Source organism: Lutra lutra, chromosome 12 (genome assembly GCF_902655055.1).
Source record: "Lutra lutra chromosome 12, mLutLut1.2, whole genome shotgun sequence".
Lineage (NCBI taxonomy): Eukaryota > Metazoa > Chordata > Mammalia > Carnivora > Mustelidae > Lutra > Lutra lutra.
Window position 1 is genome coordinate 24,874,784 of NC_062289.1, and position 18,673 is coordinate 24,893,456.

Genomic DNA, 18,673 nt, shown 5'->3' on the forward strand with positions numbered 1-18,673 from the left:
AGGCCAGGGTTGGGGTGGGAGGTACAGACAGGACTGAGTTTTCTCAACAGATGACCCCTAACTGGATTTCTTGTGATTACTTCCAGCAAGGCTGGCTGCCAGAAAAGACCTAGGGGCATGTCAGGCTGTAACCAAAGGTGTGCCTGGACTGTAGGAGGATCTCTCTCTCTGTAGTCTCAAAGCAGACCATGCTCTGCTTGAACTCCCACAGCAGGTATGGCGCCCTCTGGGGTCCGCCAGCTGCTGTTCTGCTACTCTACACAGCTTTTCCGTGAGGCTTTATTCCTGATGTGAATCAGTCATTGATTCCTGATTCTCCAGCTTACTGGTGTTTCAGCCAGCATCTCTGGTCTACTAGGAGCTCCCCCAGAGAGCAGCCAATGAAGTATAACGAGTGGCAATCTGTTGCTTACTTGGAGAACCCCTTCTTCCCTCTCCCCACTGGCCACACTCAGCTGCTCCTCTCACCTCCTGGAACATGAGGTTTTGCCTGTGTTGACACGAGTGGTTGACACTGGTTCTGGGTCCTCCATGCTCCCTCTGTGTGAGCCCATCTGGGGTGCTGTCCCCTTCCAAATCTGCACCGGGCATGCTGGGGGGCTGCTCGCTTGCCTGTTGTTGGTCTGCGTGCCCAGTCCGCGGGGGTGCAGCATGGGCAGAATCTGCTGGGGCCTCCATGTGTGGCGTCAGAGTCTGCCAGGGCGAGCTGACAGGTGGCGAGAAGGATCCCTCGGCCCCATGGAGGGCCTCCTTGGAAGAGGGGATGCTGAAGGGGTCCTTTGTCTCAGAGCTAGCGATTAGGTTGCAGTGTTTTGTGTCAGCGAGTCCAAGGGCAGGAGGGCCCCTTGTGAAAGACCACGAAAACCTGAAAAGCAAAGGCTGAAGATCTGGAAAGCCAGCTATTAAATTGTTCCCACAATTTAAAAATGGGCTGTGAGATCTGTCCAGCCACACACAGAAGACTGACCGCCGTCAGCCAGCTTCCGGCTCTGCCACTGCTCACGGACACTTCTTGAACGTCCCTTCAGTGAGTTCTTTCTTTCCCTCTCTTGCCCCCAGGTTCCCAGCAGAGTTCTGCCGGGGGATGCCAGGAGAGCGCTCAAGCGTGCCGTGATTGCGAACTCGAATTCCATGTTGGAAGCTCCTTCCTTAATTGCCTTCGTGGCTGCTGCCTGCCTCTATAACCTTGCTCTCCACTCTTTCTCCCCTCTCCTCCTCTGCCGGGGCTCTCACAGAACAAAGAGTTCAGGACGCTGTCGGAGCAGCTGTCGGCGGTCACCTCCATGCACACCATGGAGGTAGAGAAGCTGAAGAAGGAGCTGGCCCGCTACCAGCAGGGCCACAGCGGGGACAGCAGCCTGAGGCTGCAGGAGGAGGTCGAGAGCCTGCGGGCTGAGCTGCAGAGGGCCCACTCGGAGCGCAAGATCCTGGAGGATACTCACACCAAGGAGAAGGACGAGCTGAAAAAGGTACGTTGAGGCCAGAGGGAGCACCGTGGCGGTGGGTGGGCTAACAGAGCACCCCTTCGGGGCAGTTTCTTCTTCCTCCTCTAAAATTGCCCTGGGCTTCACTGGGGCTTGTGCCCATGAACGGACCATCTCTCTGCATTTAGATGTAAAGTGCTCATGTGCTGGGGGAGCCCACACGAGCACGTGTCCATCCACCTAAGACATGTTGATCAAGTTTTGCCATTAGCTGAATGCCGTGGCATCCCCTGAAAGGAGTGCCCGTGTGTGTCTTTGTGCATCCTTCTCATAGCCTAGAGTTAGCCGCTGAGCCAGCTCTGTGGCCCACGTTTTCATAAGCAAGAGGCACGGTACAGAGCTGGTGGCTTTTCTTGACGTCGCAGGAATTGGGGCAACCTCGTAGTAATCATACTTGGGGTATTTGCCTTAAGTTTGTGTGGATAGCCTCAGCCTGCCTCACGCATTCTGGCTGGTGGGCTCTCTAGGTTTTCTCTGTATTCCATAAATTAGAACTTCCTAAGATTCATCCCTACTCCCCCAACTCAAAAGTCAGATTTCCTTCTCCTCGACTATGTGAACTGTTCAAGCCAGGGAATGCCACGTGCCCTTCGGAGAGCCTCCCATGGATGCAGGCCATTGCTGTCTGCTCCTGCGTCTCTGCAGTGACCCACAGCCCACAGGCCAAATAGCACCTTGCCTACTTGTTCCATGCCTCTGGTACTGGACAGTCATGGGGCTTGAGAAACTAAGGACAGGGGAGGGATTCAGTGTTTCTAATGTCGGAATAACTTTGAGTGTTTAAGAATTAGAGCCAGGGACGCCTGGGTGGCTCAGTCAGTTAAGCATCCCACTCTTGGTTTCAGCTCAGGTCATGATCTCACGGGTCATGGGATCCAGCCCCACACTGGGCTTCATTCTCAATGGGGAGTTTGCTTAAAGCTTCTTTCCCTCTGCCCTTCCCCCGACCTGTGTATGCTCGCTCGCTCTTTCTCAAATATTTCGTAAAAAGAGCAGACAAGAGGTACCTAGGTGGCCTTACTTGGTTGAGTGTCTGACTCTTGGTTTTGGCTCAGATCATGATCTCGGGGTCAGGAGATCAAGCCCCATGTCAGGCTCTGTGCCTAGTGCAGTGTCTGCTTGAGATTCTCTCCCTCTGCCCCCCCTTGCTCTCACGTGCTCACTCTCTCAAATAAAATCTTTGAAAAGAAAAGAAAAGAAAAGCTGGCTAACTGCCATCACAGAAAGTGTTCTGGCAGAGACATTGAAATGGCCGGATTCTGCTCCCTGTCCTGCCATTACCAAGTGCACATGGGAAAGCTTACTGGCCTTAGTTCCTTCAGCTGTTTGTTTTTTTTTTAAGTGTAGATTATATCTCAGGATTCTTCTGGACAACCTGGCCAACTCCATGAGACGGTATTTGGGGGCTCTAGAAGAAAGGACCCCAACCCTGCTCTGTAGAACGTTCCTCTTCCTCTACCCCGTTACCTTCCCCTGGCCCAAGCCCTCAGGCCCGGCTGGGGAGCACGCAGACTGCCGTGTGAGATGCAAGCCCAGAGAGCAGTTGGGCCAGCTACTGGCGAGCTTGCCTAACATAGTTTTCCTGTCCCAGTCCGAACTTCTGACCACCGGCTACTGCTTTGCCCGGGCCCAGGGATTTCCCTAGCATCAGAGATGGGGTCCACGTGCAGATTGGGTGATGAATACAGTAACACGTGGGGATTCCCGGAGCAGGCAGCCAGCCTAGCCAAGAAAAGTGGGAGCTTCTGGCCCCAGTGTGTCACCCAGGCAGACCTGCCTGCGCACCCACCACAAAGCCAGATGTGGACTTCATTCTTTGGGAGAAAGCATGTGGTACTAGGATTTTCCCATTACAGTGTAGCTATAAGCCTGTAACCCACAAACCGTGGAATTCTTCCCTTGTGTCTGCTGACTTTGGGAACAGATGGACGGTGACGCTTCCTTGTGACAAAAAAACAAGGCAGTGGAATCCAAAGGCAGAGAAGATGCCAGGATTAGAACTGGAAACCCTTGAGATCAGTGACCCCAGGAGAAAAATAAAAGCAAGTTCCCTGCGTGGGCCCCTAATTGAGGTGAAGCATGTGGGAAGTCTTCACCCAACGAACCCACAAAAACCTGGGTATCTCCTGTCTCCACGCCACAGAGAGCCCTTGACTCCTCAGCCACCGAGCCTCCCTACCTGCTTCCTCTTGGGCACTGCGGTTTGAGGACTCAGCGCTCTAAAAATGTCAGTGTGGAACCCTGTCCTAAGGGTTTGTGATAGAAAACTGTTCCTGGACACAGCGTAGCAGAAGAAGGCGGTTTCCTCTTCTCCCAAAAATGTTTCCTGGAGTGTGTTGAGCTAGTTCTTAAACACAATGAGAACTTGGAACTGCCAAGAGAAAACAATTCAAGGACACTGGAAGGAGGAGAACAGCAGGCACAGAGGCAGAGAAGGAAAAGCACCTTCTCTGACTCCACAATGTGAGCCAATCCCCAGCTGGGAACAGGAGAGAGAACAGGCCCCAGATGATTCATGAGGCGCGATGTCCACCCCCTCCAAGAAGAGAGAAAGTGGAAGCAAAGTGACCTCCTTCTCCAGAGTCTTCCAAACCTTTCTATTCTGGAGGCTGTGGGGAGTGGGTGGGGAGAGGGGCTAGCTTTTATTCTATACCACCCCCCTTCGTCTTTTGTGTCTGGTCAGGGTTTAATATTTGTCAAAGGCACTGTGTCCAATCTTAACAAATATTGAATAACCAGACAGTTGGTTTCCTCTCAGGCTTGTCTGGAGGCTGCTGTGCCCTGAACAAGATTGATGAGACAGTCAGAGCACCGTGAGGAGCTGACCGCGGGTGGATGTTAATTAATGGGTTTGATACGTCTGTCAGCCAATGCTTTATTGGAGCTGGCGGCCTGGAAAACCCTGGGCTTCTTACCACTGACCATATTCATTGTCTGGCCACGGGGCTATACTGCCTTGGGCTGGGAGACACTGGGTCTCCCTGAGGGCAGGACCCCTCCCCACCCCCCTCCCCCATGGCTGCAGACCAGCCCCCACCCCAGGCACGTGTCACACACACACTCTCTCCACTAAAGGTTTCTGCCATAGGGACCTCTCCCAGGGCAGTTGCACCCAGGCTGTCAGCCTCCCCTCTTAACCTGTGTGATGGGTTCTTTTCTAAAGCTCTCCGTGACCCCTGTGCTGACCGTCGTGTGCAGCTGTGCTTTCTGGGACGGTGGAGCTGTTCTGCGTCTGTGATGAAAGAGACGTGGCTCCAGGGCCACCCTTGATGCTCAGTCATAACTCATTACCCAGAATCAGCCCCAGCGCTTGCCTGGTGGAGCCAGCAAGGCCTGGCTCAGTGCAGGGGTGTGGGCCCTGGCTCTGAGCAAGGGTCCCTGACGCTTGGGAAAGGAAGAGAACAGCATCTGGGTCTGGGTGCTCGGTAGCTGGGCTAAGTTGTACCGCCTCATCTGTCGCAGATCTGCCGGCCACTGGTTATAGACCTTGGGAAGTTCCAGGGTCAAGGTTTTGAGTTTTTCCAAATAGAGGGGGGGAGAGCTGACTTGGGGTAGTGGGGTTCTCACAGTGGGTTGTTTTGAGTCTTTCTTTCCCTAAAGATGCGGAGAAGACTTCTCTGGCCAGTGGAGACACACAGTTGTGCTCCCAGAGCTCCAGGGCTTGTGGTGTGTCAGGAGGCTGGTGGTGGTTAGAACAAGGACCCCACGCCCACTGTGTGGAAGGACATCATCTTGTGGAAGACAGGTTGGAAGTCCAGGCCCTTCATTCACTGAACAGATAGTTATGGGATGCCTGTGTGTGTTAGGGACTGTTCTACACACTGGGGCAAAAGGAAATGATATTTTTAAAGTCCTTCTCATTCTTATGGAGCTCAAATATTGGGGGCTATGAGAAAATGTACAGACAGGAACCAAATACAGATTATCCATCATGTGCCATAAAGAAAAATAAAGCCAAGTGAAAGGGATAGAGCGGGACCTGTGGGGGCAGGGAAAGGTATGGTTTTGCTTCTAGTGGCCAGAGACCTTCTCTCTGCGGTTGAGCCATGAGCCTTTCTAGGGGCAGGTAACAAGTGCAAACAGCAGGTGCCTAGGCCCTGAGGTGGGAGTAGGCTGGACAGCTTTGAGGATCTACAAGGAGGCCACTGGGCAGAGGCAGAGTGAATGAGGAAGAGGGAGGACAGATTGGGAAGGACCTTCTGACCGTGAAGGACCTCCTGACCTTGAGGGCAACATTAGTGAGAAGCAGCCAGAGAGAACTGCTCTGTCTTAGGCACTAGGCCCTGGAGTGCACACTAGTTCTCTCCTGCCCTGAGCATCTTCCTGTCACGCTTCTATGGGAACCAGTCGTCTGTGGCCTGCTGTAGACTGTTGACATCACCATTCTTCATACGCCAGCCTTCTGCACCATCGGGACACATGGTAGCACAGGAGTTAACAGCGGGGCCTGCACCCAGACTGCTTGGGGCAAAGGCCAGCTATACTCCTGCCTGGCTGTGTGGCCTTTGACAAGGTCTCTAACTTTTCTGTGCCTTAGTTTCCCTAAAAGCAAACATGGATGGTACCTACCTCAAAGTAGTAAGTCAATTTATAACTGTGCTCGAGACATAGCGATAGCTCAGTAGATGTTCACTCTCCCCTCGCCTGTAACGTGTGGAGGTTGTGCTCTCCTACCTGAACGTGCGTGGACCCCACCCTCGTTCTCAGGCCCAGGCCTTGGCACAGTGGAGGCTGAATGACAGGAGGAGCACCCAGGATGCAGGGCCCCAGGGGTTTGGACTCTGCTGGGGCCTCCATGGGGCTCTTGTGTGAGTAGTGGCACAGCTGCTTCCTTCTAACAGTGAGGGCGTCCTCCCCTTGGCTTCGTCTCTCTTGCTGTATTCAAGCCTGATACAGCCATGCATCCCAGGTGAGCTCCCACTTTATTTCTGCACAGTCCTCTGGGGGGAGTCTGTTCATCCTCACCTCTCTCGTCCCTGTTCAGGCCCCCTTCCCTTTGACTAAATAACTCCCCACTTAGAATGTGCTTGCCGTTTACCTTCCTCAGGACAGACAAGAAACCCTGTCAAGAATTTGCAGAATTAGAAGTGTCATCCCTGCCAAGGGCCATGCCTGTAACTTTCTACCAGATGATTCTTGCACAGCAGGAAGGACCGAGGACTCATGGCTCATTGTTGGGGCAGAAGAACCTTTTCTGATAGGCGCCATCTAACCAGTTCTTCCCGTGGTTTTCTACTAGAAACCTTGCCCTTGGCCCTTTTTACAGTTTAAATTTTAACTCAACTTGGAAAAAGACAAAACCAAAAGCTCAGAGATAAATTCATATCCCTAAAGATTAATTAGTAAAGACAGTTCTTAAACATGAAGCTGGGATATTTGTTTCATTTAGCTTAGCAGGAACTGAATTAGCCTCGTCGTGATGGGATTTAGCTTCAGCATTGGTTCTGATGATCTGTTCCAAGTAACCTTGTAGAAGAAACCCTCCCAGTAACACTGCCCTACAAGCCGGGAGACCCACCTGCCCCCGCCCCCTGCCCAGCCCAAGAGAAAATGGAGCTGCTGGATGATGTTTGAGTCCCAAACCCGAGCAAAGGTACTCTTTTTTTTTTTTTTTTTTAAGATTTTATTTATTTGACAGAGATCACAAGCAGACAGAGAGGCAGGCAGAGAGAGAGGGAGGGAAGCAGGCTCCCTGCTGAGCAGAGAGCCCGACGCGGGACTCGATCCCAGGACCCCGAGATCACGACCCGAGCCGAAGGCAGCGGCTTAACCCACTGAGCCACCCAGGTGCCCCAAAGGTACTCTTTATCATGCTGAAGGGAGCACACCTGCCTGGTTCTGTGTTCAGTGTCTTTCCCTTAGCCTGCATTCCTGACCGCTCGCGGAAGGGAGGCCATTTAGCTGCAGAAGTTTGTCACCTGCTGTGCCTGCCAGTGGGCTCGCTGGCTGGGAAGACGGAGGGGTGGCCAGTAGCTGGGGACATGTGATGGGGAAGCGTTCGCGCTGCCCTCCCCGGGTGCGGAGCGGAGTGTGGTCTTGAAGAGCTGGAGCGTGGGTCTACCTCCAGAGTTGTGCAGGCAGGAAGAAAGCAAAGCTCCCAGTTGTCTCTGTAATGTATGGCTCAGAATACCAAAGCTGGGGTCATCAGGGGCCTGCCTTCATGACTCAAAGCCTTGGAGGGAGACGGAGGGAAGAAAGGCTCCAGCACAGTAGAATAAGTCAGAGGGTACATGCCGTTGACCATGGCTTGTTCCCACAAGTCTCCCCCTTGATCATAAGCGGTTCTGAGACACCTTCCCAGGAATGGGGGTTTGGGGTCCAACCTAGTGGTGGTGGCAGGCACGCTGTCCTGCCCAGGCCTGCCTGACTTCTGTGTTCCCTTGCAGAAGGATGATAACTGACTGTAGATGCCCCGAGGAAGGGGGGATGAGGACTGTGAAGGAGCTGGGACGCCTGCGGGGTGGCCATGTGCCCTCAAAGCTATCTGCGTTTTCAGAGAGTGGGTCCCGGGAAGCATGCTGGTGATCTGACGCACAGTGACTCAACCGGGTCACTCAGAGGCTCTGGCCCTGTGCCTCGTTCCTGGCCGAGGGTGACCGGAGTCCTGCCCTCTGGATGTGGTGCCAGGTGGAGCTAGCCTAACATGTCTCGTGAGGCCCCATTGAGGCTTTCTTTTGTAGTGCCACGCCCCTCGTGGTTTCTTCCGAGGACTGTTTTCAGCATGTGCACTGAGGAATGGGAAAGCTATTCTGAGGCTTTGCCAAGCTAACTTAAACATGCTCATGGGGTGAGCTGTCTTCAGTGATAAGAAATCAGATGTGCTTGAGGAGTGTTTTTTTCCCCAGATTGTGTTTCTCTTGAGTCGTTTGATTAAGCAGCGCCTGCGTTCTAGGAGTTTTAATCGACCATAAACCCATTCATTTGAGAACAAAGCAAAACAAAAACTAAAGGAACCTTTTTTTTTCAACTGAGAAAAGCACAGGCCCCTTGACTGGAGGTGCAGGGCTCCTTGCGGGCTCGGGCGCCTTGGGTGTGACATGCCACGTGGGCCCAGGCTGAGCGGTGGGTGAGGCTACCGAGCAGTCTGGCTGGGTCTTCAGAGGGACAGGCAGGCCCTGTAAGCTGAGCATGGAGCTGGGGGGCTCACCCCATACCTGCAGGATAGGAGGCCTTCCCGGAAGAATGAACTACGGTCCAGAGCTAGACAAGGAGGAGAAACCCCTGCAGGAAGGCTGGGGAAGAGAACTCAGGGGGAATAGGGACATACTCGGGTGGAAACCAGAACCGGGAGAAGCTGGGCCCTGCTCGGCCCATTTTAGGGAGGTGTGTGGAGGAGTTGAGTTTATCCCGAGGACAAAGGGAGTGAAGCATTCTCCAATTCTCACTTCTGCTCCCCACCCAGCCTCGTCCTTTCTCAGCTACCCACCGCCCCCCCCATCCAAACCACACATTAGCACCACAGCGCCATTCCACTCCCAAACCATGGCTACCATCCCTCTGCCCCATGTCCTCTTTCCACCTAGAGCTCCCTCGGCTGCCTGCAAATCCCGTGTGTCTGATTGAGACAACCCGCTCCTCCTGGGGGAACTCCTGGGGCCTCCCTCTGTTCCTTGTGACCTCCGTTCATCCTAAATCCCCTCGTAGCAGTGTTTCCTTGCCCACAAGGAACCTTCGGCAATGTCTGGAGACCTTTCAGCGGTCACAGCTGGCTTGAGGGCAGGGGAGCCGCAGAGTCACCGGGACCTGGTGGGTAGAGGCCAATATGCCGCAGAGTGTCTCACAGGACAGCACTCCCTGCCAACAATAAAGATTCTCTAGCCTAACATATCCATGGTGCCGAGGCTCAGAAACCCCATGGACAGAAGTCTGCCGCGGACCTTCCTGGTTTTCCGCTGCCGCACACCTGTCCGTCGCTCCTGCCAAGGGACACAGTCTCAGAAGGCGGCTACCCGGAGTGTTGCTCACTTTGCCTCCCCAGCTCCTGGCACGGAGAGTCATGTCAGGAGGAGTCTGATGGACGAGGGACGGCCTTGCCCTGCATCCACCCCGGGGGGCTAGAACGAGCCTCGGTGCGCGGCTGCCCAGATCGGTAAAGGGCGCCGCTCGGAGCCGCTGCTTCTGGAGCTGTCCCTCCCAGGCAGGGGAGGCTGCCGTGTCCGCACACACACCTCAGCTGTGTTCATCATAACAGGCAGTAATTTGCTGATGAAGAAGAGTGCGGTGCCATTAGTTACATGCATCAGTCTTTTTACCAGCCTTTTCTCGTTGGAAATCCTGGGGTGGGGGTGGGGGGCAGCAGAGCACACCCGTCTCGCTGACTCTCCACAAAAGGGCTCATACTCTGGCTGGTGGGCGTGGGCTCTGAGAGACACCCAGAGCGGTGTCAGGGTGACCTGCACTGGGCAGAGCCTTGTTCCTGGAGCTCGGAGCCCTGCATCCGCAGGAGAACTCATGCTAGAAACCGAGTCCATCTGAACAAAGAATAAAAAGCAGCAACACTGTGTGGCAGAGAAGGGACAGTTTCCTGCAACATAGTTTTTAGCCACCTGTTGACGGACGTTGAAAACTCTGAAATTGGAAGGCTCTGGATTGTGTAAAAAGACTGTCGATGAAGTAAGTACTTGGAGCTTTTTGTAAGCCTCCAAAGATGCTGTGGATCTGCAGTTCTCTCTTTGCATCCGTGGACAGCCAGCCGTCTGCGGATCCGTCCGTCCCCCAGAGTAGCAGACGCACCTGAGACAGTTGCTGCTTTCCGAGCCCCCACGGAGGTGGGAGGGCAGGGGACCCCACTCCTGGACTCCAGCCTTGTTGAAATTCTCTCCTGACCTTTCCCATACCAGGCTGAGCATTGCGGGGGAGATGGGGGGCGAAGCTGTCCTCTTACCTCACCTCCCAGCTCCTTAAGCTGAACTTCAAAGCTGGGGGAAGGGAGGGTAGCATTTACTCATAAATAGTTGAAATTCAGACATCAGGAAGGTTTCTCCCCTTTAGCCAGAATCCCTGGGACCTCCTTTCTTGCTTTTACTGTCACAGGGCTCTGGCAGAGTCTGAAGGGTGTTTCTCTGGTGGGGATGCAGGTGGGTCCATCAGGGACCTATCTCCTAGACAACGGTCCCTGGAGGTCACCCTCTAGGCTCAGCTACAGTGAACATGGTGTTGTGCCAAGGATATCTTTCTACACAGGCTGGGAGGAGTCCTAACCCCTCCCCCTCCCCCCGCCACCACCGGTAGATCGTGAAATGTACCAAACATGGCAGAGGTGAGGACTTGAACTGGGGAACGAGGTCATTCATTGCATCACTCACCAGTCTTGGAGCTGTCTGTGGAGAAGCTGGTTGCTCAGAGCCTGTCTGACACTCTTCTTTTCATCTCCTGTCATGCTGAGCACAGGGGACTGTGCTCAGTAGATTGGCTTACTTGGGGAACAATTTTTAGCAGCTTTAATGAATATAATTCACAACCCACAGTTTACCCATTTAAAGTGTACAATTCAGTATTTTTAAAATAGTTTTACAACTATTGCAGAGTCTAATTTTAGAATATTTTTATCCCCCCCCCCCAAAAAAAAACCCCTCTGTATCCATTAGCAGTCACACCCTCTTCCACTCCCTCACTCCCCACTCCAGCCTTAGGCAACCGCTCATCTTCTGTCTCTATGGATCTGCCTGTCCTGGACATTTCATATAAATTGCATATAAATGGAATCATACCATACATGACTTTTGTGACTGGCCTTGTTCACTGAGCATCATGTTTTCAGGATTAATCTGTGTTGTAGCATGGACCAGTACTTTATTTCTCTTTATTTTTTAAAAAATATTTATTTGACACAGAGATAGTGAAGGAGGGAACACAAGCAGGGGGAGTGGGAGAGAGCAGAGAGCCCGATTGCGATTGCGGGGCTTAATCCCAGGACCCCAGGATCATGACCTGAGCCAAAGGCAGACGCTTAACGACCGAGCCACCCAGGTGCCCCTTTATTTCTCTTTATTGCTAAAAAGTATTTCATCACCAGGACCTGCCATAGTTTGTTCATTGGTTCGTTGATGGACATTTGAACTGTTTCCGCTCTTTGGCTCTTTTGAATAATGCTCCTGCAGCCGTCGGTGTACACGTTCTTGTGTGGACATGGGTTTTCCTTCCTCCTGGAAACCTAGGAATGGAATGGTTGGTCTTACTAGAGTTAAAATGCAACTTTCGAGGAGCTTCCAAAGCTGCTGCACTGGTTCCTGTTGCCTTGGGGAGACGAGAATTCGGGTTTCTCCACATCCTCACCAACACCTGTAATTCTCTTGTAGTATCCTAACGTCGTGGTATACGTGAGGTGATAAATCATTGCGACCTTGGTTTGCCTTTCCCTAATGACGTTGAACACTTTTGTCACGTGCTTATTGACCACATAAAAAAGTGTCTATTCAATTTCCCCCCATTTTTTGATTGGATTTCTTTTTCTCTGTTGAGTTGTAAATACTCTGTATATTCAGGTCCAAGTCCCACCTCAGATAAATAATTTACAAATATCTACTCTCATACTTGGGTTGACCTTTGCCTTTGATAGTATCCTTTGAAGCATGGAAAGTTCCTAATTGGGATGAGTTCCAACTTAAATGTTTTTTTCTTTGGTTGCTTATGCATTTGGTGTTGTATTAAGAAACCATTGACTAATCCCAGGTCACAGGGATTTGCTTCTATGTTCTCTGCCAAGAGTTTTATAGTTTTAACCCTTACATTTAGGTCTTTGATACAATGTCAGCTTGTTTTTGTATATACTGTGAGGTAGGAGTCCAATTTTGTTTTGTGTGTGGACATCCAGTTGTCCTAGCCGTTTGCTGAGAAGACTATTCTCTCCTCATTGAACTGTTTTTCTTCTTCAGTTGCCTGTCTAGAATCTCTAGTACAGCGTTGACTGGTTTCATCGAGAGCAAGCATCCTCGTGTTTGTCCTGACCATGGATGCAAAAGGCAGTCTATGTTTCAGCATAAAGTCTAATGTCGTCGGTTTCTACAGATGCCCTTTCCATGTCCATGTCACGGGGTGAGGGTGGGGGCTTCGATGTGGAGAGGGAGTGCTCTGTGGCTGAGAAGCTCCTGGTCTTTGCCATTGGCCAGACCTGCTGTGCTTTGATGGTGGTGTGATCACAGGGGTCTTTTTTCTGCTGACTTGGCGGTGGTTCAGAGGACCTCCGGGGAAGTAGGACTCAAGTCTGGATGCCTGAAATAAGGGCACGTGTTCCTCCTCCTCTTCCTGTCCAGTTTCTGCAGCGCTCACCTCCTTGCCTCTGTCATAAAGGCAGGGATGCAATCTTGGTGGGGAAAACAACTCAGTGCCCTTTTGCAAAGTGGGTCCCTGGGGGGTCCTGAGAGAAAATGCAGAGGTGGCGCCATTGCACTTGAACGCCCATGTTACCAAAGAGATGGACCCCTTTCCCCTTCTCCTGGATGACAACTAATAATTTCTAGTTCTCCTGGAACATGTCTGCATTGTTCCATTTTTAATTTTTTTTTTTTTTTAGATTTTTAAATTTATTTGACAGAGATCACAAGTAGGCAGAGAGGCAGGCAGAGAGAGAGGGGGAAGCAGGCTCTGCACTGAGCAGAGAGCCCGATGCGGGGCTCGATCCCAGGACCCCGGGATCATGAATTTGACCCGATCCTGAATAGCCTCAAATTTTCATTTTTTAAAAAGCTTGCCACACGTGGTTTTAATTCTTCATTCTATGAGCAGACGAGGATTTTTCTTTAATTACTATCTTCTTCCTGTGCCATTTTCAATACTGTTCACTTCATGCTTCCTTTGGGGGTCTCAGGAAGAAGCTAAACACTAGAGCTCCCTTTCCTTCTGCAGCACCCAGGTTGTGTGCTGGCCCCATGAGACAGGCGAGGGCAAGTGAGATGAAGGCCAGAGATGATGCGTCATTGCGAGCTCTGGGCTCTCCTGACACTCAGACTTGAGAGCTCAAAATTTACCAAGACAAGCAATCAAACACAGGAGGTGAAAGCCTATTATCGTCAGTTCCTGTGCACGGCATGTGAGCATAGTGCTGACTTTTCATGAGGTTTTTGTGCGCCCGGGAAGACCATAAAGAGTGGGGAGCTCATCTGTCTTATTGTAATGGGATTTTTCTTTCGGTTTGTTTTTCCCTCGAAATGAAAGCTGTTTCGGCTGACTTGATTTTCTTTTTTTCTTTTTCATTTAAATTCAATTAGCCAGCATATAGTACATCATTAGTTTTAGATTGTAATGTTCAGTAATTTCACCAGTTGTGTATAACACCCAGTGTTCATCCCATCACGTGCCCTCCTTCATGCCCATTACCCAGTTACCCTGTCCCCCCACCCATCTCCCCGCTCTGTACCCTCAGTTTGTTTCCCAGAGTCAAGAGTCTCTCATGGTTTGTCTCCCTCTCTGATTGCTTCTCATTCAGGTTTCCCTCCCTTCCCCTATGGTCCTCTGCACTATTCCTTATATTCTACATGTGAGTGAGACCGTATGATAACTGTGTTTCTCTGCTTGACTTATTTCATTTAGCACAATCCCCTCCAGTTCCATCCATGTCGATGCAAATGGTGGGTATTCATCCTTTCTGACAGCTGAGTAATATTCCATTGTATATATGGACCATTTTTATCCATTTTTTATCCATTCATCTGTTGAAGGAGGACATCTCGGCTCCTTCCACAGTCTGGCTGTTGTGGACATTGCTGCTATGAACATTGGGGTGCAGGTGCCCCTTCTTGTCACTACATCTGTATCTTTGGGGTAAATACCCAGTAGTGCAATTGCTGGGACATAGGGTAGCTCTGTTTTAAAGGTTTTGAGGAACCTCCACAGTGGCTGCACCAGTTTGCATTCCCACCAACAATGTAGGAGGGTTCCCCTTTCTCCACATCCTTGCCAACCTTTGTTTCCTGCCTTGATAAATTTAGCCATTCTAACTGGTGTAGGGTGGCATGTCATTGTGGTTTTGATTTGTATTTCCCTGAGGACAAGTGATATGGAGCATTTTTTCATGTGTCTGTTGGCTTGATTTTCTTAAAAAGAGCATTTAAACATACCAGGTGAACTTCAGACCTCTCAAAAGGAGACTTTCCTTTGCTCAGCTGCACAGGGCAAACATTTTCTCCTGTTGCTCTCCCTTTCAGCAAGTTGCAGTCCTGGAGCAAGAAAACGCTCTCTTAAAAGATGAGAAAGAACAGCTGAACAACCAAATCCTGTGCCAAGTGAAAGGTAAGTGCAAAGGGCTTGATTTTTCATTTCAGAGTTCAATTTCTTTTCCGCACTGATTTTCCCCCAAAGACTCTTGGCAAGGACACGGTCAAGATGGTGCACTGGAGGAAAGGCTTTAATGCATATGAAAGAAGGGTGGTCTTCATGATGCTGCTGTGACTCTTGGATTCAAGAGTTGAATGCGGTGAGATGCGCACATGATGGACGAAGTAGTGCATGGGCTTTGGAGCCCATGGGGCCTGCACTTGAAGATTGACTACCATATGTGACTGCCTGGCTTTGAGCAAGTCCCTTAATAACTTCAGTCCGTTTCTTCATCTGCGAAATGGACATAAAAGTACAGACCTCAGACGTCTGAAGCACTTAGCTTGATGCTTGACCCATAATGAGCACCTAAAGCTCATTACTGCTGATTTTAACTATAACGTCCATAATGCACATTGTGATTTCTTCTGTTAATGTTGCTGCAACAGAAATCAGGGGTCTGATCCCAGCAAACCTCGCACCACCATCGACCACATGTGCCGTCTGGCCTATGAGAAATGGTGGGTTTCCACAGACCCCAGTCCTTGCTTGGCTCAGTGGGTTCCTTAAGCAAGTCACCCACCTTCTCCCATCCTTAGGTCTGTCCCCCATCCGAACCCTGAAATCTCCTTGAAAACTTAAACTTTTAAATTTCCCTTTTAAAATGATTTCTTTCTACTGGTATAAATAATAAGTTTGGGTGGGGGGAAAGCCCATCTATTTGATCTATTTGCCTTCCCTTCTTCAGTCTCCCTACACTTCAAGAACACGGAAGATCAGGAATGGGGACAAAACTGGGGGACAAAGCCTGGGTTCTCCCAGGGACAGTGCTAGCCGCTGCCAGGATAGTGGTCCCAGGGGAGAAGCTGGTGTTAAGTCATGTAGGCTGCCTGCTTCTCCCGCACTTTCCCGAAAGCAGGGTGAGCTCTCCCCTTCTCTGAGGACTTATGCCACCAGAAGCAGCAGTCCTTTGCTCTGCGGTGGGTGAGGTTGCTGGATAAAGGCATCAGGGGTTCATAAAAGGAGCTCATCATGGGCAGCCTTTTAAAAAGAGATGAATCAGAAAGCACAAGTCAATCAATACGTGTGAGAGGAATCCGTTCAGAAAGCCAAACTGCAACTTAGTGTGCTTGCTTTCCAGATGAATTTGCCCAAAATTCTGTCAAGGAGAATCTGATGAAGAGAGAGCTGGAGGAGGAGCGCTCCCGGTACCAGAACCTCGTGAAGGAATATTCTCGGCTGGAGCAGAGATATGACAACCTCCGGGATGAGATGAGCATCATCAAGGCAAGGAGGGCAGTCCTGGCCCCGGCCCTGAGCCGGCCCCGCTTCTGACACTCCACGCCATTCTTGCACAGGCTGGCCCCGGCACTGCCTTCGGGCCACCACGCTGCCCCTGTCCTTCCCCTTCCTGCTGAGAGTTGCCATGCATGGAAGTAACGGGGCCGGGTGATCGTTCCCAGGGATGGCTCCTTTCCCAGCTTTGCGGTCTTCTTGAGTTCTCAGGAGCCTAAGGAAAATCCCACCTAGGCGTATGCTATCTTGCTCCCTGTTCTGGGGAATTCCTGAGTTGAAACAGTGACGGTGTGGGGGCAAGTTCTGACCTCTGTATCCGTGGCGTGTACTGCAGAGAGACCCCCACAGGGTCTGATGGTTTTTCCCAATCTTAGATGAAACGTAGTAGACGTAGAAATGTCCTATTTCAGGATTTATCTTTTTTTTTTTTTTTAACCTCACGTAAACATTCCTTCCAGAAATGCATCTTCAGACAAGATTGATAAGTTAATTGCATAGAAACCAGGAAGAGAAACTAATAGGAACATATATAAATACAGAATTTTCTGACCAAGATCAGTTTTTACTCTCAAAGCCAAATCATATGCAAGGGGGGAAAAAGTATTTTTAAATGAGCAGTATAAATGGTAACCTCTATTTCTAATATGCTTACTATTTTCATAAAATTGGGAGAGCACAAGTGGCAGTATGAGCCAGTTGGGGGCAGGTCTGTAACATTCTTTTCCGGGGCAGGGGGTGGGGACCAATGACAGGAGAGTGTGTTTGTACTTTCAGGGCAAGACCAGGAGATACGGGTTGTTTCCACAGGACCTTCAGAGAAATCGGCCAGTGTCAGGGATTTGGATGTCATGAGACTCATTAGGGAGTTCCATCCTGCCATGGGGTTTCCTTCTCATGGTCATTTTGTTGGCTAGATGGACGTCAGTGAAGTTTGTGTGGGAATGGCTCCATTTAGCCATTGTTCCCAGAAACAGGGATACCTGTTCTTGTTGGCAAATAAGGCAAAAGTCCAATTCTAGGATCTACTGGCCTTTGAAAAGGAACCGTTCTCGTTAACATTAGTTCATTATGAGCACTCCTTTTTTTTTTTTCCTTCAACAGCAAACCCCAGGCCACAGGCGGAACCCATCAAACCAAAGTAGCTTAGAGTCTGACTCCAATTACCCGTCCATCTCCACATCTGAGGTCGGAGACACAGAGGACGCCCTTCAGCAGGCGGAGGTGAGTAAGGCAGCGGCTGCTCTGGGAGGGGGCGGGCGCGGGGGAAGGCAGAGTTTGAGGTTTACCAGCTGTACGGTGACTTCCTCTGCTGCTGGTTGGGGCTTCTTATTGATGGAGGCATCACTTGGCCTGCAGTGCATTTACAGGACCTTGGAGTTAATATTTACAGTGCAAAGGGATACATTACTGTTCCCCTTACCCACTACCCAGGAAGAAAGAAAGAAGGTACATCCCTGGTTGTCACTCTTGTAAAACTGAGAACCCATGGCAGAGAGGCAAAGTGGCTGGCTTAAGAAGGAACAGCTTTGGGGCACTTGGGGGGCTCAGTCAGTTAAGCGTCTGACTCCTGATTTCGGCTCGGGTCGTGATCTCAGCATTGTGAGATCAAGCCCCATGTCTGGCTCTGTGCCAGGGGTGGAGTCTGCTTGAGGTTCTCTCTCTCCCTCTCCTTGTGCGCCTCTCTCCCTCTCAAATTAAAAAAAAGAAGAAGGAACAGCAGAGTCGTTAAAATAGAGATTATCATCCCTATTTAGTATCACAGCACATACAGAATATCCATACATATGCAAGAATTTTTTTTTTCTCTGACCGAGAAGCAGATCAAACTCAGAGAAGAATTATTTGGACTATTTGGAGCCACACATGTGTGCTGAGTGACTACATCTTTGTCTCTAAATGCAGTGCAACTCACTGGCCTTGGTAACCTGTGTGTGGTTTTGTCAGGGGTGCATAGACACAGTTTTTCCTCTGGCATTTGGAGAGAAGAGAATCCACAAGCAGATGAGACCTTACAGAGCACATGGGAGAGCTGGAGGAGAGACAGTCACGAACACGAATGTGCCCTGAGCACGTCTTGGTGTCATGCACCACGGGTGAGCCCTGGAGAAGGAGCAGTCACCGAGCCAGAGACGGCCCCCCTTGGGGCTTGTCAGGTGTGGAGTCAGGGGACAGTCAGGTGATAGGGGACATTTGGAAAATAACTGCGGGTACGTGTGATGCATATGAGAGACAGCAGGTGACAGAGGAAAGGTGGGGAGGATGGAAAAGGAGCCCCTGGGACAAGAAGGTGGTCTGTCTTACAGGCTGCTGGCTATGAATGCCTGGCAAGTGCCTAACCATGCTCACTGGGGCCCCTGGTTTTACCATTGCGATCGCCTAAGTCTGGGTCCCAGAGGCTTCAGCCACTTGAGCTCCAGACAGACCACCCAGGTGTGTGTGTGACCGTTTCTGGGTAGACATAAGGGCTTCCGTCGGTGGACTTCACTCTTCAGGAAGACTGAGGCTGGTTCCTGGGATGAGCCACAGCAGTGAGCTCCGTGCGCTCCTGACATGCATGTTGAACAAGTTCTATTGTCCCCCGTGTGGGCACGTGGACTTTAGAAGTCCACATGGATATGCTCGTGCAGACACATCTGCACACA

At 50.9% G+C, this 18,673-nt stretch overlaps 1 protein-coding gene across 2 annotated transcripts in view; it reads left to right on the forward strand.

Annotated features, from left to right (window-relative positions):
* Positions 1-18,673, forward strand: part of MYO5B (myosin VB) — a 348,888-nt gene that overhangs the window by 292,353 nt on the left and 37,862 nt on the right. For both annotated transcript variants that reach the window (XM_047696392.1, XM_047696393.1), the window contains exons 22-25: positions 1,236-1,469; positions 14,627-14,711; positions 15,877-16,022; positions 17,133-17,252. In XM_047696392.1, coding sequence (XP_047552348.1) covers positions 1,236-1,469; positions 14,627-14,711; positions 15,877-16,022; positions 17,133-17,252 — 585 coding nt within the window. The remainder of the gene's footprint in view (positions 1-1,235; positions 1,470-14,626; positions 14,712-15,876; positions 16,023-17,132; positions 17,253-18,673) is intronic.